Consider the following 23,733-nt stretch of genomic DNA (forward strand, 5'->3'; position numbering starts at 1 on the left):
GTGTCATGACAGTCTTATTCAACCCCCTTCAAATAAAGTGTTACCCTGCTGTGTATGGTGGTACTATAGTGGATTTCAGCCTGATTTTGTCATTTTGTCTGGATCCCATCTAATATTTGGATTGCTTTGATTGTAAGCCTCCTTGCAGAAGTGCATACTGCAGATCATACAAGAGTAGACCTCACATTGGCTGCTCGGGTGCGGGAAATACGGTGGCCATCTTGGATTGGAGCAGTCGTCCCTCCTACTTGGCTAAACCAAAACAGCAGAAGATGCCGCAGCACTGCGGGATATTGTTGTTCGGATCGAAGAACTATTGACCCGAGGGCTTGAGAGAACATTTCACAAGTAAGATGAACATATTATTGCTTATATTTTGTGAATAGAATATTACTATACTGTATTTGTATATGTTCACTGGCGAAGTGCCAGCTAATATTAGCTCTAGTGCTCGGTGTAGTTCCGTGGTTCAGCCCTTTCTATGAAGACTAACCAAGATTTTGTAAACCTTAAAAAGTTTTAATTATTCCCTACCATTGATTTAGATTATCTGACAAAAGAGCACTACCTTTGAATTAAAACAATACATATTATTTAAAATATATTTTTACAGAGTTTCCCCCAGAAAACTTGCTAAGCCCGGTGGTCGAGGCAGGCCACCGGGGGTCCACCGTGTTTTTGAATTAAAAGATGTTGTAAGGAAATGTAATAACATTCCTGGGTAACTATATGTTATGTTGAGGAAAATAAATATTCTTAGTGTTTAATACAGTTAATCTTACTACATGTGAAGACAGTAGATTGAGCAGGATTCCTTTGGATGACATTTTAGAGGGCCTGCAGAAAAGAATGTCTGTTTTAAGGAAGGAACCATAAATTAACTCTGGCACACAGGCAGCGGAAGAGACTTCTCAAGTCATCTCCCATAGCGAGAAAGCACTAAAACTTAAGGAAAAACAAACTAACAACACATAATGTTTTTAATAATTGCAATTTAATTAGAATACTATTTAGCTAAAATTAACGTAACTTGAACTAGTCTAATTTGTAGTTTTATATTAACAACAAATCAAAAAATACAATTAAAATGAATATCAATTATTTGGACTTCTGTTTAATCCAAATTAAGTCAGCGGCTCCATAAGGCCCTCCAGGGCTTCAGGGACCCATAACTGCTAATATTTTAACACAGACCACAGATAAATAAATGTAACATTTGTTTGATTTAATGGTTTCAGCATACATAAAAGATTTTAATTTGTTAAACATTTAAATTAAACATTTTAAGGAGGGGCTGGCCAATTAAACTACTTTATCTCTCCCAGATTTTACTGCATTTAACACAAAGGCTGTTGAGGTGCTGATGTTTTTAGCAGCAAGAGGGGCCACTAAATCAAATTCTGCTCAAGGCTAACTTTGCACCAGCCCTGCATGATGAGTTAAATGCGCTGTACTGCGCACAGAGATGTTCAATAAACGGGAGATTTAATTCAATGCTGCTAATGTGACTTAAATAGCTCTTCCATTTCGTGTGTATTGAGTTTTTAATAAGAACCACAGAAACATTTTTGGTAGCCGAGCTTTATGGGACAAGTTTCTCAGATCTCCTTGCAGTCGCGCATATTACCGCACTATAAGGCGCACCTAAAAACCTTCAATTACCTCAAAAGCCGACAGTGCGCCTTATAATCCGGTGTGCCTTATACATGGACCAATATTGAGCCACAACAGGTCTAGCCATAGACATAAATACTAGACGCCTCATGGAGCGGGTCAGCCCGTTGCTGCCATAGACATAATATAAGGATAGATGCCTCATGGACCGCTCTCACCTATTGTCGCTGACGAGATTTAGGGCGGCCATCTTGGAGCGATCCACCACTCCACTCAGCGTTATGTGTTTAGCAGGCACAATGACATATCAGCGCATTTAATAGATCATAACACGCTTTTTTGTTACTGGAAACCATATTCAAACATCTATCAAAGCAACATTTATAAACAATTGTATTTTTTAAGTATGTTTTTAATACATAGTTCAGCATATTTAGTGGCTTTAACAATAGAATAGGAATGGAATATTCTGATATTGATGTATGATGAGCATATTACAAAGCACACAGCCGTTCATAATTTATTTAATAAATTATTTAGTAATATCAATACATATTTATATAACTATACAAACACAAATAAATAATGATTAATAATGACACAAATAAATAATGATTAATACTGACTAATATATATTGGATACATGTTTATATATATGTATACATACATATATATAGGTATATGTTTTTCAGCCGACGAGTTCTAGCTTCAGAGAGATTCAGCAGCTGAGATTGAGTCCAAAATCCGATGCGAGATTCATCCGTGCTGCAGTGAATCCGTCTCTCTTTAAAGATATTTCCCACTTCTTCCTCACATCGTGTCTTTATGAAACCTTCAAAACTATCTTACTTTTGAAAGAGTGAAAGAATTACATATAAATAATAGTCTTTACCACCTGTGTAAACTTTGCTGGTGAATGTTATAACACGCAATATAAGTTTTATAATATGTTACATTGTTTCATTTCTAATTTAGGCTCTTGTGTCAGATAATCTAGTCAATGTTAGGTTAGAGAATAATTAATTTTTTAGATTTACGGAATCTCGGTTAGCCTTCATAGCGGGGATGAACCCCGGTATTACACCAAGCACTATAGATAATATTAGCTCGTATCTCACCGGTGGACATAAATACAGTAAAGTAATATTCTAATGACAATATATACACAATAATATGTCCATCTTACTTGTGAAATGTTATGTTAGCCCTCACATCAATAGTCCATCGATCAGAACAACAATGTCCCTCAGTGCTGAAGCATCTTCTGCTGTTTTGGTTGAGCAAAGTAGGGGGTTCGACCGCTCCAAGATGGCCGCCGTATTTCCTGCGCCGGAGCAGCCAATGCGGGGTCTACTCTTATATTATGTCTATGGTTGCTGCTATACCTAAGAGCGTCCGCCATATTGAATGTGTTATATGTGCCATTAAGCTTATACAAGTAAATGGACCGAACTTCAGAAAGTGCCGTTCTTAAGTATTTTAAGTTCATTCCTGTCATTGACACATTTTCTCACACGCATTAACATATTTGGCAATCAAAGAAATCACTAAAGACAGAGTTTCTAACTTTTGATGTGATTTTTTAATTGTTTTGAGGCATTGCTGAATAAAGAGCACAATGTTTTTATTTGATAGAAATGATTCTTATAATTTTTATATTGACAATGATGAACATACACACTTTTACAGTGTTTTATTAAAGAACATATTTACATAATTCCATAATTTAATGTACATTTAACGTTTTAAGACAAGAAACAAATTATTTTCTTGTATTTATTTTTTTATACATTATTGAGAAATGACATTTGATTTATAAATCAGTCATTGTCAAAGATTAAACTACATATTTTTCTTACTTTTTTCCAAAGAAAAAATATTTACTACAGTATATCAACTCTGCTATTGACAGCAAAGAGTGAAAATAATTCAGAGTAAATTCTTTTCATTTCATTACATACGCTGTATTAATACACTAATACTTCAGATGTAGATATTTAAAAATACACAAAAAGTGAAAGAATAAAACATTTATTTATTATACTGGGAACACTGTCCACAGGCAGGCCTTCAGTCTGCTGGTCACACTGGGAGAACTCCAATGACTTCTGAGACGTCCTGTGTAACAGAGATAAAAGCTTGTGTGTGCCTTTGTGAGTTTTGATCTAAATGATTGTAGGGTTGTATGTGTTTATGAGATTTTTGATCAATGCGTTTGTTTAGAGCCACCTAGTGGTGTGATGAGTGACTGCATGCAGCGGGTCCGTCAGGCACTCTCGCGGCTTCCCCACCAGAATTCTGAGGAGCGCTGGTGGAGGTAGGTGCGAGAGATGCAGCTCTTCACTTCCTTTTTTACTTAGGGTCATATTTTTCTAGTTCAACAATTAACGAAGTACTGTAAGAATATTTAACATCTACAAACATAATTTGTAAAGTTTTTCTCGTAGTTGGGCTGGAAAAATGTGACCCTATGAGTGGGAGCTGCGCCGGTTGGTGTTCGTGGCTGACCACTCAATCACGACGCTAACCGTGTCTTTTATTTTTCAGCCTGTCGGACCACTTGCCTGCAGTCAAAGCCACATTGTGAAGAGTTTTTTTATTCTGTATTGTACTAGGTGGGTTCAAAGTATAAATGTATTTATATATATAAAATGTTTTGTGAATGTTTTACTTGTCAACTGGTATTAAAGTTGTCTGTTATTTTACTGTTTTTGCTGTTAGCTATTTTTGATTGATTCATTGAATGGGAGTGTTTTGTTTTGGGAAGTTTGTTGGCTGTTGTATTTGTTGTTTAAACTATACGATCAAATCTAATAATAATAATAATAGTAACAATAATAAAGAATTCTGAGGAGCGCTGGTGGAGGTGACAGACAACTAGATAATAAGAGTTACACCTGGTTCACAGGCTAAAGCCAAGGATAAAAGAGAAATTATCCAAAAGTGTAATAGAAAATACATATAGTTTCCAGTTTCCTTCACATTCAGAAAGACATTTTCAGCATGTTGGGCTCTGACTCGTAGCATCTTTATAGCTAAATACCGACATGGTGAAGATGAGCTGGGAAACAGACTGAAAAACAGCAGCTCCTTCTCTGATCCTGACTGATCTTTCCTCACTAAATCCTCACGTCTTTAATGAACTTCTCATCTAACAGCGGTTTTTCACCAGCTCGCTCTCATTAGAAAACAGTGTGAAAACGTTAGCTGCTATGCTAACAATCAGCGGTTACTTCGGGCCAATTTAGCTACATAGGAAATATTTCTCGGTTGTTTAAAAGCGAGTTTCTGGCTGCAAAGTCAAGTAATTCTGATCTTTCAAACTTATCTGTGAAAGATAATGCCAACGAATCCAGTTTGTTTTGTAAAACAGTTGAAAGAAGTTCACACAGGACTTAAGGAGCTCCGATCGCTCTGCTGCCACATAGAAGATGGCGGACGCTGTTACGTACGACTCAGCGCTCCATGAGGGGTCTACGCATAGACATAATATAAGAGTAAACCCCGCATTGGCCGCTCTGGCGCAGGAAATACGGCGGCCATCTTGGAGCGGTATACCCTCCTACTTTGCTCAATCAAAACATCAGAAGATGCCTCAGCACTGAGGGATATTGTTGTTCGGATCTATGGACTATTGATATGAGGGCTCCACAGACAACATTTCACAAGTAAAATGGACATATTATTGTGTATTATTGTGATTAGAATATTACTTTACTGTATTTATGTCCACGGGCGAGATACCAGCTAATAATATCTACAGTGCTTGCTGTAATACTGGTTCAGCCCAGCTAAGAAGGCTAACTAGGGGTTGAACGACTACATATTTTTTAAGGTCGACTACATCATGATAATAGTCGAGTCGATGTCGACTAGTCGCTGTGACGTCATAGTGACGTAAGCGCAAAAACCCTTCACAACTACTTGGAGGCTTTATCAGCTATTTTCACGGCAAATATGGACCCTCCCCCGACCCCCCCCCCCCCCCCCCCCACACACACACACACACACACTCCCCTTCTCCTGCTTTTACTAAGTCTATTATGGAGAATTAGAAGAGCAATAAACAGATCATTCTTCGTGAGCAGGGAGAAAAGTTCGTTGCACAAAGTCGGGTCTGACTTTTTTTTTGGTTTTTTTCCAAACACCGGCTGATGCTGATGATCTCTGGATAGTTACTCGTATAGGAGTCAAATTATCACACTGACCACAATGGTGCTTTTGGAACATCACAAACCAAACTTATTATGAACGGATCCCGTTTGGTTACAGTTGAATTTAACGAAACCTCCTGCTGCTCCTCCGCCCGATGCGCAGCAGGAGGCTCTGCTGACTCAGCAGCGGCTCTCTGAACCGACATGCGGACGGCGGCCGAGATCGCCTCTATCAGATCCTCAGGATGAAGCTTGGACTTAGTTTCCAGATGTAGTCAAACCATGTCTTTATAAGAGCGTAAAGCTGCCAGGTTAAAAGCTTCAATACGCAGGGTGACGCTGATCAGTTGGATGGATAAAAAAGCCTGACATCATGACGCGTTGTAACACATTACTCCGGTAGTCTTTTTTATTTATTTATTTTTTTAAGGATTTTTTTCGGCACTAGTTTATTTGACAACGATCTGACTGTAAGGGGGCAGAGAGAGCGGAGAGAGGCCTGGACCCAGCGAATGGAGGACGGGAGTCGGACTCCTGATTACCGCGGGCTAAAGTCTCTGTATGCGGGGCGCCGCGCTAACCACCGCGTCGCGCAACGCCCCTATTGCGGTAGCCTATGTTGTAATTTACAGTTTGTAATTATTAAATTATTTACATTTTTATACAATTTGAGCTTTCTGACGAACTCACCTAGTCCACCTTCTTTCATTTTCTGGGAAAAATCTGTTTAGTCAAGTAATTGCGACTAGTCGACTGGCCCAGAAAAAAGTCAGTGCAGAGAAAAGAATCGACGAGTCGACTAGTCGACTAATTGGTGCAACCCCTAAGGCTAACTGAGATTCTGTAAATCTAAAAAAAATAAATTATTCTCTAACATTGACTTAGATTATCTGACACAAGGGCCTACATTAGAAATGAAACAATATAACACATATAAAACTTATATTATGTGTTATAACATACACCGGCAAAGTTTACACAGGTGGTAAAGACTATTATTTATATTCTTTCACTCTGTTAAAAGTAAGATACATCCTAAATCTTCCGTTTTTGTTTTGAAAGTTTCCTAAAGACACGATGTGAGGAAGAAGAGGGAGATATCTATAAAGAGAGACGAATTCACTGCAGCACGGATGAATCTCACATCGGATTTTGGACATCGGCTGAAAAACACACACACACACACACACACACACACACATATATATATATATATATATATATATATATATATATATATATATATATATATATATATATATATATATATATATATTCACAATTAACCATTATTTGTGCCATTATTAATCTTTATTTATTAGTGTTTGTATAGTTATATTGATATTTATTAAATATTTATTAAATAAATTATGAACGGCTGTGTGCTTTGTAATATGCTCTTCATACATTGATATCAGAATATTCCATTCCTATTCTATTGTTATAGCCACTAAGCATATTTAAATATGATGAACTATGAATTAAAAACATACTTAAAAAATACAATTGTTTATAAATGTTGCTTTGATGTTTGAATATGGTTTCCAGTAACAAAAAAGTGTGTTATGATCGATTAAATGCACTGATACGTCATTGTGCCTGCTAAACACATAACGCTGAGTGGAGCGGTGTACTGCTTCAAGATGGCCGCCCTAAATCTCGTCAGCGACAATAGGCGAGAGCGATCCATGAGGTGTCTATCCTTATATTATGTCTATGGGTCTAAGTATTGATGTCTATGCGGTAAGCAGCCACCGACTTCATTTTCGCCCTTAGAAGAAGAAGTGCGCGGTGCATGCTGGGATAGTTGTCAGAACGCTGGTTTGTTAATAAAGTTTGACCTATCTACCTACCGACCGTCTAGAATCAGGTCGTCTGCAGGTCATTTAGCACCACGTTCTCCATGAACATGCTGTAGGTGAACGGAGAAGGGTGACCATTGTCCGGCCACCGCGGAATGCTCTCCTCGCCGACCAGAGTCGGACTGTTTTGTTGACATTCCTTTTAGTGCAGCTCCATCTAGTGGATGTATAACGTAACTCCAGCCTCTAATGTAGCGTCTCTTCTATGCGCCTTATAATACGGTGCGCCTTATATATGAAAAAGTTTTAAAATAGGCCATTCATTGAAGGTGCGTCTTATAATCCAGTGCGCCTTATGGTGCGGAAAATACGGTACTTCTGGCTGACTAAGTGGACAAAGCATTTAGTACGGTTTGATCCTTCATGTAACCGGAAATAATAAAAATAATAATAAAATAATATAAGACCAACTTGATGCGTGACTATGAGGTGAGCACGAAAGCTCCTCACTTGGCTGAACCTGGATGATAATTGGTTAACACTGGTTCGTTAACCACTATCGCTCCGGCCAACTGGGAACACATGCATAAACTTTACAGGAAAGACAGAGCCACACGCTGGGGAGCGTGTTGAGATGTAAACGCCTCACATAATTATTTGTTCAAAAAGATAAGTCATTCTCACCATTCCCTCAAAGTACACCTCTGAAAGCGCGACTACAAATTATTCCTGTGGTTCACATAGAGCGACTACAAGCTACTCCTGTAACCAGAGTTAAAGTGGTGGGTTTTAAACTCTTACCTTGATGCAGAGGTCTCCCAAGAAACATAATTCCTCACAGGGGGTTGATGTAAATATCCATACAGGTCAGCCTGTGTCCAGTTTGAGTGAAAGGAGGCGTGCACGATCCGCGCTGAGGTAAACTTCAGAGATCAAGCAGGCAACGCGCCTGCAACACGCAGAGGCAAAGCGCAGAGGCGCCAACCTTGGCTTAGTGCTATTAAATGCATCAACTGTACACCTATCTTTTATTAGATTTCTCCTTAAAGTTCCTTTGAGCTACAATACCAAATTATCTTTGGGTTTATTTCCTCTTTAGGATAGATTGTGTGTTCAATCATAACCAGAAGAGTGTGATGTTAAAAAAATTCCAGATTTCTAGACTTTAGGTTAAGTTTTATTGCTGTGGTTTGCAATTTTTGTGTTTGGTCTCCGATTCAAAAGATGGGAAGCACAGTACGAATGGGATGACAGGATGTCTCTGCTGAGGACAAAACTGTGTTCACAAAGATGTCTGGTTTTACAACTTTACCAGGTAGTTTTGCTCTAACAAATCTCAAACCTGCTTAAGAATCCCTCTGTGAATTCACATTTCCTTCAGGATATTTCACCATATTTTATTCGAGTGGAGTTTAACAATAATAGCAGGGAAGACACGTGTGAAGAGAATAGTTTTCAATTTTGACATTTTCTGGTAAAGAAAGTTTTAATAAGGAATGATGTTTAGTTTGATTTATTCCAAAAGACAGTTTCTGTATTAAGTATGAAGTAACTCTGCTGATCAAAATAGCATCATTAAAACACTCAAATGTTTGCTCAGTTATATATGCGTGTTATTTTTATGGCAATATTTATTTAAATCAGATCTTTAGTCAGATATTTACATTAAGTTTTTTTATTACCTCCATCTCAGTCCTTAACACACATACCTACACACTCCCACTATTAACAATTATAGATTGCATACTACATACACATACTAGCAAACACCCATAACCTGTGCATATAAACCAGATGTATACTACTGCTTATATATTGTAGTCTGAATATTGCACCAATATTGTATTTATAATACTGCAAATGAAATAACACAAACTATACTAATAAAGAAATAAATACTAACACTATGTGGTGGTGGTGGTAGGAGCTTCCACCACAATCTGTATGATATTTTAGATCATCAGATATATTTATATTTATAACTTCGTGTAAGCACTTCTGGATGGATGTAAACTGCATTTCGTAGCCTGTACTTGGGACATGTGCAATGACAATAAAGTTGAATCTGTCTGTCTGTCTGTCTGTCTGTCTGTCTGTCTGTCTGTCTGTCTGTCTGTCTGTCTGTCTGTCTGTCTGTCTGTCTGTCTGTCTGTCTGTCTGTCTGTCTATCTATCTATCTATCTATCTATCTATCTATCTATCTATCTATCTATCTATCTATCTATCTATCTATCTATCTATCTATCTATCTATCTAACTGGATGATGTAAGTTACTCATCAAGGAAATATGAGAACATCACTTGAAAACAACTAGAGAGAGAGAGAGACGCTTTTAGGGATAAATCCTTTATTATAGCACAACAATCCAGTAAGAAATTAACACTGAAAAGACTGAGTACAAATTCTCAGAGTAGAAATCCTGTTTATATAATTCACCACGATGCATACGATCTCCCTTGTCTTTCCAAGATTACTGTCATCAATTTAAAGAAAAACAATTAACATCTTTATTGGTTGATTAAGACCCCATTTTAAAACACCATTAAAATAAAAAAGATGTAGGAAAACATGCTTTAAACAAATGATATGAGAAGCACAAAACATAATTTTAAAAATTTTGGCTTAATAAACAATGTTCAAATGTGACTTTATCATGCTAGGTAAGATACACAACTTGTTGCTTCTTTCCTTTTTAACCCTTTTATCACAATGAATTATTTATTAAATGTGTAAATTATGGTCCACAAAGAGTAATATCCAGAACTATTATTCAGTTTTTCCTAAATGTACTAAATGTTTTCTTAAATTGAGTAAAAGCAAGTTTTAAAATTTCATAATGAAACAATGATAATAGAAAGGAAAATATATTTCCATTATAGTACCAGACTGCAATATAATCAGTGATTTAATGTTATTACTGTCACCATAAACAAAACACCCAAAACATTTGGTAAGGTGGTCAAAAATGAATCTGAATATTTGAAGCAGATGTTTATATAAAAAAGAAGCCAAAAGGATTATTGTAAGGGTATTGAAACTTTAGGATATTAGACATGCAAAACCCGCTGCCACCAACTAGTTAATTTGACACCTCAAAAATAAGTAATAAACTTACCAAAAGCCCCACATGACTAAAAACTTTACTAAAATGTAATAAAACACAAAAAAGCTACACATGTTGTATAGGTATAACATATTGTAGTCTCTAACATAACTTTTTTTCTGGTGGTTGTATGATTTTTATCACTAGAAAAGGTATGGAATCAAGCAAGAAATTTGAATTTTCACCATTTTCAAGATTATAATCAGCAATGGCCACTTGAATTTACCTACATTTTGTATCTGTTGTTTTTAGTCAAGATTTACAACAAAGAATCTATTCATTCCTGTATTTTGAATGTGATTCTGTTTTGAACACCTAAAAACCAGAGTCTCAGCACTTAAAACAATAAAACTATTAAAATATTTCAAGAAAGAATTACTTTATCTCAACATCATGTCTCCTTTTTTTGCCATTTTCACAATCAGATTTTGTTAAATTTCAACAGTTGCTAAAATCCAATTGTATATAGTCATAACAAAATAAAACAATAAAAGTGTGAATATTTTGAGGAGTAAAATCAAATACATTTTTACTTTTTACTCCATGTAAACAAATCTCTAGTGGGCAAAAAGGAAATTTCACAATTAACTTCAGAAAATGTCCAAAAGTAAATTATTCAGCTCCAGTAATATTACAGCCAAATTGTTTTGCTTTTCTTAATCTAACTTCCTAAGAGAGAAACTAAGAGAAACTTGACAGAATGTCAAAAATAGATAAAAACTGTACTATTGTTTAAATCAGACAAAAGGGACATCTGCAACAGACCTGAATTAAAAATAACCCAAATTTGTCTGTAGAATTTGTTTGACAGTATAATATTGTCACTAATTGAAGTCTCTCTTTGATGATCAGGCAGGTGGAAGTGATGAGTAGTTTTGATTCTCGTTAACCAGCATCATCCAGAGTTTCACTATGAGGAAAAAAACACACTTAGGTCAGTAATGTGGCATATGAAATAAATAGGTAACTAGATAAATAACACTAGTGAAATTGTTTGTTTCTCAGACTGTGCCACTTTGCTGAGTAGCTCTTTATTTCACATGGATATATTGTCTTACTATGCATATAATTGTTTATTAGTCTGAATGTTGTATTTCATAAAACTCAAAAGAAGTCTCTAGCTGTGTTTATTTCACATCCACTTTCACTTTAAGATGGAAATTTTGAGACTGTGGCCATCTCTCCCAGGATGAAGGTCTCAAGTAAAGAGAGATTATATCCATTTTTTTAATGGTTACGCTCTTCCTTGTAGCTTTTGAAGCAACACAACATTCACACATTTCCTCTGGTATGTTGTGTGCCTTCACATACTCCATGAAGCATTGTGGTTGATTCCAGAGCCAATTTTTGGTGCCATTTAAGCCCTGCTGGTGTAAGAAAATACAGTGAACAATACTCATAATTGTATTGATACTTCTTATCACAATAGTGAACTATTTAGCAGTTCACTGAGGTTAGGATTGGTTTTGCTTCTCAAGTTGAACTTTCTGACATTGACAGTGTTAAAACAGTCAGGGATTTTAACTATGTTCAATCTTAACAGTTCTCAAAATATACAAATTAAACTATACCACAGACTCAGCAAAAACAGCCATCCAGCAAAAATGTTACTACATCATAAATTTAAGTGATTATTTATTTAAAGAAAACACAAAAAATAAGGTATTTGTGTTTTTTTTACACTTGATAGATGGAGCAATAAGAATAATCTATGTTTTATTTTTTTATTTATTTTTATGTCTATTGACCAGGGAAATTTAATGAGTTTTCTATAAGTTTATTTCAAATGGAGTTTCAGAAAATATCAGTGCAACAATGTAAAGAATAATGTTAAAGACTAAAGAGATTAACAGTACATGATTTACAAAAATATGTGTTTCTCTTCCACCCACAGTATAAAAAAACATGAAAATTAGATTAATTCAGAATTATAAATGTCTCTTACTCTAAATTTCTAGTTTACTCTTTTTTTGTGAGCAAATGTTTGAAAGAACATAAAGAAATATTAAAATATTCTTACCTCTTCATGACAGGACGCTGGACACCTGTTTCCTGTGTGGATCATTTCTGTCCTTATAGCCCTGGGTCTTGATCCATTGTATGATTGTTGTTTGATGGTCATTTGTCATGACACCCGTGTCTTGAAGCAGGCTGTACCATTTCTGCACCATCTGGGTGCTGTTTTCTTGAAAACTCTTCTCAAACATGGCAACCCGGGTTTTGCTCTTCTTCTTGTTTTGAACATTCTTGGTGTCAGTCAGCTGGCATCTGAGCATTGCACTGAACGTCATCAGTTTAAAGGTTCCAACAACATCATCTTTGCTTATCATGGAAGCTAAGCATGATTTTAAAGCTTTTGGCTCTGGAGAAGATATATCCTCAACTACATCTTTAAGGTTGCGATCAGTTGGCAGCTTCAGGCCTTCTTGTTTCTCCACGCCAGAGGTTTTGCTGGTATCTGAGCCAGACAGATATTTTCTCGCTTGCAACATTGCCACTGCCAATTTGCTCTTCTGGTTCAGTTTGTTAGCTTCCACTATGGTACTGTTTGAAGGCTGCTGATTTGCATTGACGGTTTTTTCTACTGCTGGAATTGCTGGTTTTTTCAAATATCCTTTGTATTGTTCAACCTTTCCAGCTATTTTCTGCAGCAGGGTTTTGTTTTCCTTTATAATTCTTTCTGGTCTACCGGCCTCTGCCATGTACCAGTCTCCTCCTCTGATTGTTTCCGTCAACTCTTTGCGCTTCATAAAAGGTTCCCATTGCCCTGATTGCTTGAGGAGCATATTGGCCTCCACAGATCTCAGGTGGTTTGCCTCAGAAGCAATCTCTGAATCACTGGCTTTTGGTTTCATGCCTCTTGCCATAGCATGGAACAGAGAACTCTTTTGTTTACTGTCTATGCTCACTGCCTTATTGTCGATGAACACATCATAATGACCATTAGGGTTTTGGGTGCTCTTTGGCCTGTAGATCAAAGTCACTGTTTCACTAGCAGATTTGGTACTTGGACTAACTTCCTGCATCTTGGTGAGTTTTCCTTGTTTGTTTTCTGAAAGAATAACAACTCTGGTACCAGTGGCTTCAGACAGGACTCTGATATCTAGAATAGTACCAGCAGCTTTGTTGTCCTTGATCTTCTCAGCATGTGATCTTGCGAGTCGACCAGCATTAGCTGAAAGTTTGGCATTTGGATTGACTGGCATATTTACTATGTAGTTGTTGAGTTGTCCAGCTTTAAGCTTTTCCTCTGTCCTCTCACTCTTTAAGCCAGATTTGACATGTCGTCTGGTGGCCTCATGTGCTTCGTTCTGTGCACGAGAAACAAGGTGACTGAAAAACTTCTGGTAAAACACCTCTACCAAGGCATCAGCTAGTAAAGAGCTGAGGGTTTCGGCCAAGTCTTGCTTGAAATTTTTCAGCATGTCTGTTTCTGAGAAAGTTAGCTCATTTCGCTTCACTTTCAAAGGTTTTTCTTTGATAAATGTGTTCAGTTCTTTCTCAAAGTTTGAGAAGAACTTGCTGGAGAGGGTGAGTACTTCACCAATGGCATCTCCTGCAAGAATAACATGGTGGGTAACTTGAATACCTGTCAAAATGGCACGTGTTTTTCCTTTTGTGCCTTCTGTTGCGCTGTCAAGCACTTTGATGATTGATGAATTAAGCTTGTTCTGCCAACTAAGGTCTGCATATAATGGCTGTAGTGCAGAATCCCCCAACTGTTTATAAATGGAAAGGAGATCTTTCTTTCTGTCTTTATCTTCCAGGACCAGACGCAGTTGTTCTTTATATAGAAGATCTAACAGTGCAACATTGTCCACCAAGGTAGCCAGGGGTTCTTTTTCCAGGTTGGTTTTCACATCTTTAACAACTCCCTTTGTTACCTCATTTTTTATGCCTTTTAATATTTCCTCAAGTACTTTTTCTTCTGCTTTCTCAAGTCCATAGAACAGTGTTTCCTCAGCTATCGTTTTTACTGTATGTTTTAAAGCATTTTTCATGTTTGTCTTTGTGACGGTGCTTAAACTCTGTTTTGCCTGTTTGGACAGAAACTTTGGCAATGACTTCAGTTTTTTACCTATGGCTTTGAACGCAGCTTTGGCAGCCTTGAATCCCTTCGAAATTAGTTTTCCAACTCCAAATGATATGATAGAAACACCAATGGAAATGGCTTTTCCAATAGCCCATTCTTTCCAGCTGAACTCTCCTGTCACCATGGCTGTAACACCTTCTATGCAGTCAGATATTCCTTCTGTAATGAGACCCATTCCTATTTGAGCCAAGGTACCGACTGTAAATACAGTGAGCAGTGCTCCAGCAACAATCTGCAAAACTCCAAGCAAGAAAACCACCAGACCCTCCCAGCAGAAACGAGGCTTCTCCTCAACAGAAAATACATATTTTAGACCACGTCTGTAGAGGTTATCAGCTTCTAACTGGAGAGCTTCATCAGCATCCGACACCAAGGAGAAAACAGGGGATTTTTTGGCTATTGCATCCCTCCCCCTTCCTTTGATTTCATCAATCTTTTGGATGGCCTCAGTGATGTTTTTATCAAAGAACCTGTACATGCTGCACTTGGATGTTATCTGTTTTTCAAGGCTGGATGGTTCACTTTTGCCTGAGTCCACAGTGGCCATTTTAATGAACTGCAAACAGACAATGCATTCTTCATTCAGATACTTGAGGGACTCTTGTGCCTTTAGTAGATCTTCTTTGGCTTGAGTCAGATAGTCTCCCTTTGACAGTTTAATAGTGCAGTATGCGTGACTGTAAAAAGCGATGGCTGCCCAACTTTTATCTTGATTCATGGCTTTATCAAACAGCCTGGCACTATTTTCCCATTTTTTATCATCCAATGAAATGTTTCCAAAATTGATGTAGTGATAAATGCTTGAACATGGGGAAGTTTGAGATGAAGACTGTTCTCTTGCCACAGACAAATCCTGCTTTAGACTTTGTTGAAGTTCACTTTTCTTCCGCTGCTCGATGTCTTCTGACTTAATTTGCAGCCAGATCCCCCAGTACTCATTCATGATGGCAACAATAACTTTTCTATCATCTCCATCTGTTTTCTTGTAAATATCGTGAAGAGTCTCGCAGTACTCTGAAAACAGCTCCTCACGCAAATTCATCTCAGAAACGTCATTCATCATAGAACTGATCTTTTCTGCTGCAAGTCTGTCCCTCGTGCTCTTGGCTTCCTCCAGAGATGTTGCTGACCTGAAGTCATGCTGCAGGTGTTCAGTGCATGCGATGATCTGAGCAGATCCAGGTTTCCCTTTGCGTGCTGTTCGACCAAAAGCCTGGAGTTCTACTCTGGTGTTTTCAGAGAGGAAGGAGAGGATAACAAATAATCCTCCATTATTGTTCACCTTTTTGGACACTTTAATGTCTGTGCCACGACCAGCAAGATTTGTGGCAACAATAACATCCCCAGACTCCAGCTCCTTGTCTATTTTGCTCAAACTTTCTTTATCACTGCGACTGTAGAGGATGATTTCACCTTTAATGCTGCTTTTCAGTTCTTCATAGATCTCTTTGGCTCTGTTGATAGTTTCACAGATCACCAAGGCGGCTCTTCCCTCTCTGTATGAATTTGAGGAAATCTGAGACATGACAACTCCTCTTATTTCTGACTTCCACTCTTTAGAAGTTTTTTTCAGAGTACCTTTGACCTCATATAGTTTCTTCCTGTTGAATGTTGGCATTCTGCATGCAGACAGGCTTGGATATAAATCCTGCAAAAACAGAATGTCCTTTTCAGTACCAAGTGTTCCTGTAGTCCCATATATTTTACCATGGTACTTTTGGAAGAAGGAGATGTTAGAAATGTAGTTTGTCACTGCTGAAATTGTGCTCAGTTTGACTTGATGCTTAATCTCCACAAACTGCTGCAGACCATCACCCCACTTCTTATTCATTTCAATGATACCAGTGGATCTGAAGTCTACTGGACAGACATTCTCATTTTCAACAACATAATCTCGTCCTTCCTTCAACTGCTTTGCCAGAAAGGCATTCTCCACCCACAAAGACATTTTGGTCTCAATGAGATTCCTCAAGAATCCAGGAATGCTGATTTTGTCTGTATTGTCTGTGCAGGGAGTGTACTGAATCTTCTCTGAGATTAACTCTGCAATGGGCTTGATGAGGACTTCTTCTGAGTCGTAGAGAGGACAACACAATCCTTCACCCAAGACAAGAAACTTTAGGTCTGGTATTTGATTTGTGTTGTAAGGACTGAGTTTTCTTGGACAAAGCAGTCCTTCGTCATTTAATGTATAAACTGTAAAACCGTAGGGGACATACTCTTCCATTTCTTCAAAAAAATTTATCACAGCATCTTGACTCACAATTTTCAGCTTTTTAACAATATCGTTCTTGTCTCCCTTATGGATGTCCTCTGTAAATCCCTCTGGTACAGTTTTGGTTTCTTCTGCAATACGTAAAATGTCCAACGGATCATTAATTTCACTTTCTTCTGTGTTTATTGAGTCAAAGATGGCCCTGAAGAATGAAGCAGGTGGACCCTGGACAAATGTCTGGTGTTCTGATGTCAGGAAGCCATACTGTTGGACGTGTCCCCAGATCATTGCTAGAATAGTATTCAGGTGCTCCATGCAGACCAGGGGGCTGGACAGGTAGGTCAGCTGCACTCCTTGATCCAACAGCAGAGAATCCACTTCATCAATGATGATGCACTCATAGCTGCGATCAGGCCTCACATCTTTCATCTCAAATATCTGGCGAAGATGATCTGCAGCGAAGGTTTCAATAGTTCCATAGATAATGTCTTTTTGGTAGCATTCCTTTCTACTGCTGTCGTCAATTTTATTTGTGTTTGAGTCAACAGTAATGCCAAAGGCCTTGTAGAAGTTTTCCCATTCTGCCGCATCTCTTTGACACAAAACCGAAGAGCTGGACACCACATCTACCTTTTCACCCCTAAACACACGCAGTGCTGCAAACATTGCTATGACACAAGACTTTCCTTCTCCAGTTCCCATTTCCAGGAGCTTCCCAGTGTTGGACAAGGCCAAGAGACACCAGCTTATCATCTGAGTGGCTCTGGGGAAATACTTCTTGTCAACACTAACAGCATTGCATAACACTGCCAAGACCTCCTGAAGATCAGCTATTTCTGTGCTGTGGCTTAATTGTTTAGCCTTTTTTATGTCATTGTGTTTTTTGATTTCTTCTTTTTCGATTAGTTCTGTCACATGAGCTACTATCTTGTACGATTTGTTCAGTGTTTCTTCATCAATGTCTTCCATCTGTCTTATCTCATCAATAAGGGTGCCAATGTTTTTTATTTTCTCATCTCCAAGGCTTTTCCCTAAATTCTGGATCAGATTTTCTGTTTTACATGACTCTAGTAAACTAATGACAGATTGTTTCTTCTCATCTGTCCACTTGGAAGACACCCTATATGTTTCCAGCAAATGTAAAATTTTCATGATTGAAATGCATCCCTCACCATGGTGGTGATTGATTAATGCTCCAAGAAGGTTTAAAAGTTCCAGTGGTGACCAAAGATGTTTGTCACCAAGATTTGAAACCATTTGAAAGACTTCAGTGGTTTCTTTACTTGAGGCTCTAATTTGCTCTGAAGATGCCAAAATGCTCTCAAAGCACCATGTTTCAGCAGTGGAAGTCATAATTTTTCCACCTTCATTTTCACTGGTAACCACTTTGAGGAGATTCTCAAGAAACGTCAGACAGAACATGTCTTTAGGAAGAATTTCCTTTCCACTAATCTTCTTAAAGATTTTTACAATTTTTGCTTCTGTACTTTGACTTTCTTTTAAATTTGACTGTAAAGCTTGAAAAATGGCCTTGATGAACTTCTCTCTGTCTTCCATGTTTTCTGATTGTAATCTTCCCATAAGGTCTTGCAGGGCTTCTGCAGAACAAGCAAGGGATTCACTATCCTTGAGCCTTGGCAGATCAGGAGTTTGTGATGCCAGAAGACATTCTTCTTCAATGATAAAGCCTCGTCTGAGATGAGGAATCTGGGTCTCAATGACCTCTTTCCAGTACATGAAGTAGTCAGACAAAAAGTCTTGAAGTGTACCATAGATGACATCAGCTTCATAGATCGTCATAAAAGATGTGTCGGTTTGTTTCCTGATATTTGTTCTGACAGATATTCCAAGGTTCTTGTAGAAATCAGACCATTCCTTAACTTGAGTTTCAGTGTCATTGTCAGAGTTTAGCATAATGTCCATTTTGTTCCCCATATAGAATTGTGCTGCAGCAAACAGGGCAATGACACACGGATCTTCAGAAGAAACCAGTTGTGGTATGTTTGTCTTCCCGGTTAGCACCAGCACACACCACTGCACCATGTGTTTCACTGTGGGCCACCAACTCTTTGCATCAAAAACTGCTTTGCAGAGCTGAGACAGACAGTTCTGTAGATTCTTTGTATCAAAAGTTTTAAAATTTATAGGTCCCTTGGGAGCATTTTCTGAAAACTGGAAAACACCAGTGATTACTTCTTTTATTTCTTTAATCCTGGAATCATCCAACTTCTGTGACATTTTTATGTTTGCTAGAGCTGCGTCTAGATTGCTTTCATCCCTCTTTTTGAGAATCTTATGAAAATCCTGATAGAAACTTTCTGAATTAGCATTGTCAAGAGCCTGAATAAGAGAGTGTCCAGCATCATCCGTCCAGCTTGGTGATATGTCATAAACCTCAACCAACTTTAGGACTTTTGCTACTGAAACATCTTCAGTGCATTTTAATGAGAGTGCTTTGAGCAGATTCACTGCCTCCATTGGTGTCCATTGGTCTATTTCTACAAGTTCAAGGATCATCTCAGTTGATGCAGAGTGGCTCTCTTTACCGTTCAGATTGACAAGAGTCGACATTAGAAGTTTCAGACATTGAATTTCCATTTTTAAGATAAACATAGAGGCTTTGCCAACTGTACCATGCATTGATGAAATGAGGATGCTCAGGAACTCAACAGGAAAAAGCTGCTCAATAGTGAGCTCTTCCTTGGCCCATTTCTTTGCTATAATGACCGCATCAGCATCAGATTTGTCCTGGTCACCGATGTAGTGCATCAGAGTAAGATACAAGGCTTGGGTCAACTCAAGACTCTCAGAAATGTTACATGCTGATTGGCTGAAGGACCCAACTAAGGACTGCACATGATTGGAGATATTTTCTCGAGAAACCTCTTCTGGTATTTCCACAGACAGCGCACACAGCTCTGTGATGTATACCTGAGCGTGCTGCAGGGTGCTGCTGGATGGAGGATCATTTATCCATTCATCAAACAGGAGTGTGTCCAGAGCTGAAAGGATCTTACCCAGCAGATCAGCTTTTGGAGCAGTGAGAGTGAGATCAGAAGCTTCTATGTTGCATTTCAGAGAGAGGATTTCTAGAAGCTCATCTTTTCCCCCATAAGACGTATAATCAGCTTCAAATTCATCCAACTGCCCAATCAGAACGTTATGCTTGGACTGCTGCTCTTGTCTACTTCTCTGTTGTTTCTCATACTGCTCTTTGGCTCGTTCCTTTGATTCTGATATTCTTTGACTCAACTCCTCTTTCTTTCTCTCCTCTTCTTTCCTTTTTTGTTCTTCTTGTCTTCTTCTCTCCTCTTCTAACCTTTTTCTCTCTTCCTCTGTCTTTTTTTGCTCCTCTCTCCTCCTCTCCTCCTCTTGCCTCTTCCTCTCCTCTTCTCTCCTTCTCTCTTCCTCTTTCCTATTCCGTTCCTCCTCCCTCCTACGCTCCTCCTCTCTTCTCCTCTCCTCCTCCCTCCTTCTCTCTTCCTCCCTTCTTCTTTTTTCTTCTTCTTCCCTCCTGCGTTCTGCATCTCTGATTGGCTTATAAAAGCAATCTGGACACTGGTATAGATTATTATAGCCAACTTGTCTGTAGTATTCCCCTCCATTGAACACGTGCACATGCAGCCCATGGATGACATCTTGTCTTAAATTATCGAAGGACCGACATGGAGGCAAGACTCTGTTACAGTTGCAGCACCTGAGGCTGTCACCCATGTTCGCTTCTGATGGTACGTTTCCCATTTTTAAAAGTTTATTTTCAACTTACGTAGCAGTCAGCTTGTGCAACAGGTGTCTTACCTGAAAAATAAAAAGGAAAAAAACATCTGTTACATTACGAAATTACATGTATTTTCTGGTTTTGTCCAAAAACTATTTCTGATATACTTTTTTGTGTTTAATGAACTTTTCCTAAACTAATTCATTAAAACTAATATTGGTTTTTACAATTTTTTAAATTAATATTAAATTACTTTGAATCTGAAATGAAATACATAATTTTGTCATAGACAGCTTTGAGCTATAAAGAACTACAGTTGTGTCAGTTCATACCACACCTGGTTTGTTGTTGCTGATCAAAGTGTTTTATTTTTTCAATAGAAAAAAAGATTTTTTCTTTCCATGCTAGGAAGAAATAGTGCAGTTTCTGAGTCAGTGCAGAAGGTTTCTTCACGTAATGAAGCAATACCAAATAAAAAAAATTAACAATAGCATAAATTATTATGAGCGTAACTGTTTACATACTGAAAAAAATGTTTTCCATTATTACACAAGCCTCACACACACTTGGGCAAAATTGTTGGTACCCCTCTGGTAATAGAAAAACCCACAATAGATCAAGATTGGTCAAACTTTCACAAAATCATTCAAAAATGATTTATATCAATATTGTATTGTTTTCACTTTCTGGCTGAATTCAAGCTTTTAGGAGCTGTCACACAAGAGTGAACGTATGTTTGTTTGGGTGTAGAGTGACAGAGGGATGTCCATGGCATTATTCTACTACATCAGTAACAAAATGTTGTGAAACTTTGATGCAGACATAATAGTTTCAGTAACACTTTATTTGAAGGGGGGTGAATTAGACTGTCATGACGCTGTCATAAACATGAATAAGTCTTCATGAATATTTATGACTGTTGTCATAAAGCGTCATTCGGTAAATTATGACACTTTTAATACAAAGTTGACATTATTCAAAATCTCTTTGTTATGACCACTTGACATTAACCAAGAAATCATTTCTGATATAAATTTGTTATAAAAGAATTATTGATTGCACTTTAAAAATTAGGTAACTTTATGTTATTAAAGGTAAAGTATAAACAGTAATGATTTCTTGGTTAATGTCAAGTTGTCATAACAAAGACATTTTGAATAATGTCAACTTTGTATTAAAAGTGTCATTATTTACCGAATGACGCTTTATGACAACAATCATAAATATTCATGAAGGCTTATACTTGTTCATGACAGGTGTTATGTCATGTTTATGACGGTGTCATGACAGTCTTATTCACCCCCCTTCAAATAAAGTGTTACCATAGTTTCTTTCAAGAAATGCTTTCACTTTGCTGGCTAATATTTAATAGAAAAAAAAAGACAAAACACAAACAGTGTAAGTTCATCTTATTGTGAGCATGTATGAACATCTTATAGGATGTTGAAGATGCCTTCCTTACAGAGACAAACTGACTAGTCAAAATAAGTCATAAATGATTAGTAAATCAGGAGGTTACTGTTTAGTAACAGAAAATATAAATGTAATACGTTCAGGTAAATATAAAGATGGAATTATTACACCGTTCTTTCGGTCACACGATCTGTGGTTTGTTGCTTTTATTTTGCAGATTTTAGTCTTTTACCATATTATACTGCACCACCTCTAAAAAAATAAATCTTAAAACGTATGCATGGCGATAGAAAACATATATGTTCTATACAAAGTGGGGAAAAGCTCTGTGTGAATAACTGGTTTAAAAATGACTTGCATAGCACTTTGCTAGACCTAGAATATGTTAAAAAGATGCAAAGTAAATGATTTTACCAGCAGATGGGTTGGCTCAGAGCCCAGTAAGGGGATCCTCTGTTGTGAAAGTGCAGCTTGACAAGAGCGATGAGAGAAGCCACTTCACAGCCCTGAAATGAGAGAAGAGGTAAATCAGCACAGGAAAATATTTGGGTCTGTATTTTCAAACTTTTCTTACTGCATTTCAGACAGACTCACTACTTTGTTGATCTGGCAATGACAGTTTGACAACAACTTGCAATCATGCATTAAATTAAAATGATTGAATCATTTTGCAATACCTTCATCTGAAGTCTTTGAGCACAAAGCAAGTGAACTTGAACTTGAACTTGAACTCGAACACTCCCTCTTGTGATGTGCATAGATCAGTTCAACTTCTGTATTTAAAGGGCAGCCGGGTCCAGCCACGCCTCTCAAGGCAGGAAAATGACTTATGTAATACCTTAATTGTGACATATGTTTGCTCAATGCAAATACTAACATTTCAGGATAACTTTTACTGGATAGTAATCCCTGTTCTGGGTTAAAATTTTAGCAACTTTCTCGGGACAGCCCTACCCAATTTAGAAAATTGTTGAAAAGCATAAAGAAAAAGTGCTTAACCATTTTTTAGATCTGGACATGGACAGGTTTGACCATTTTTTCACCTTAATTTTTTAGGTTCAAAAACATTTACTGAATGCTTTGGTTTTTACATTGATCTATATTTAAATTGCATTCTTTACATTATATTTGCTGCATGACACGTCGATTTTACCCACCAGTACTTTTAAATTAATGGCCGAATAAACAACCAAAAGTAATTTGATAACTTTTATTTATTTGTTTATCAAAACTTTTGTCAACAACCTGCATAAATTAGATTATTAAATGAAAGGGAATAAAAGCTATGTTTCACAACTTTTTGGTCTTTAGACAAGTTTACACTCAGGTTGAACTGGACATAAGGTCACCAGATCTGGGTATAAAGATAGAAGAAGATAAGTTCTGAATCAAATAGGATACACAACTCCTTATTTGGAAAATGGGATTTAGAGATTTTGCAATAGCTGATCTATGACAGTTTGGATGTCAAAGAAGCTGTAAAATTGACCTAGATAAGGTTCAGAAAATTTAAATTTAAATTCAGCTATGTGTTGTTCCATTATTTGTGGAACCAACAGATGAGACTGCGAGTCAAGATGTATATTTTGTACTGAAATGTTAGGAATGGCATACGGAAAG

General features: G+C 37.4%; 1 protein-coding gene across 1 annotated transcript; it reads right to left on the bottom strand.

Moving 5' to 3' along the window:
- Window positions 1-9,901: 9,901 nt before the first annotated feature.
- LOC106906954 (uncharacterized) lies at window positions 9,902-22,892 on the bottom strand. Its single transcript, XM_088014591.1, has 4 exons — window positions 22,791-22,892; window positions 22,528-22,619; window positions 12,695-20,780; window positions 9,902-11,584 (listed from the first exon to the last, which is right to left on the bottom strand). The coding sequence occupies exon 3, from the start codon at window positions 20,721-20,723 to the stop codon at window positions 12,699-12,701; it is 8,025 nt and encodes a 2,674-aa protein (XP_087870717.1). The 5' UTR covers window positions 20,724-20,780; window positions 22,528-22,619; window positions 22,791-22,892; the 3' UTR covers window positions 9,902-11,584; window positions 12,695-12,698.
- Between the last annotated feature and the right edge of the window lie 841 nt (window positions 22,893-23,733).

This window comes from Poecilia mexicana, unplaced genomic scaffold (genome assembly GCF_051168715.1).
Source record: "Poecilia mexicana isolate PSO_F unplaced genomic scaffold, ASM5116871v1 scaffold_17, whole genome shotgun sequence".
In the NCBI taxonomy this organism is placed as follows: domain Eukaryota; kingdom Metazoa; phylum Chordata; class Actinopteri; order Cyprinodontiformes; family Poeciliidae; genus Poecilia; species Poecilia mexicana.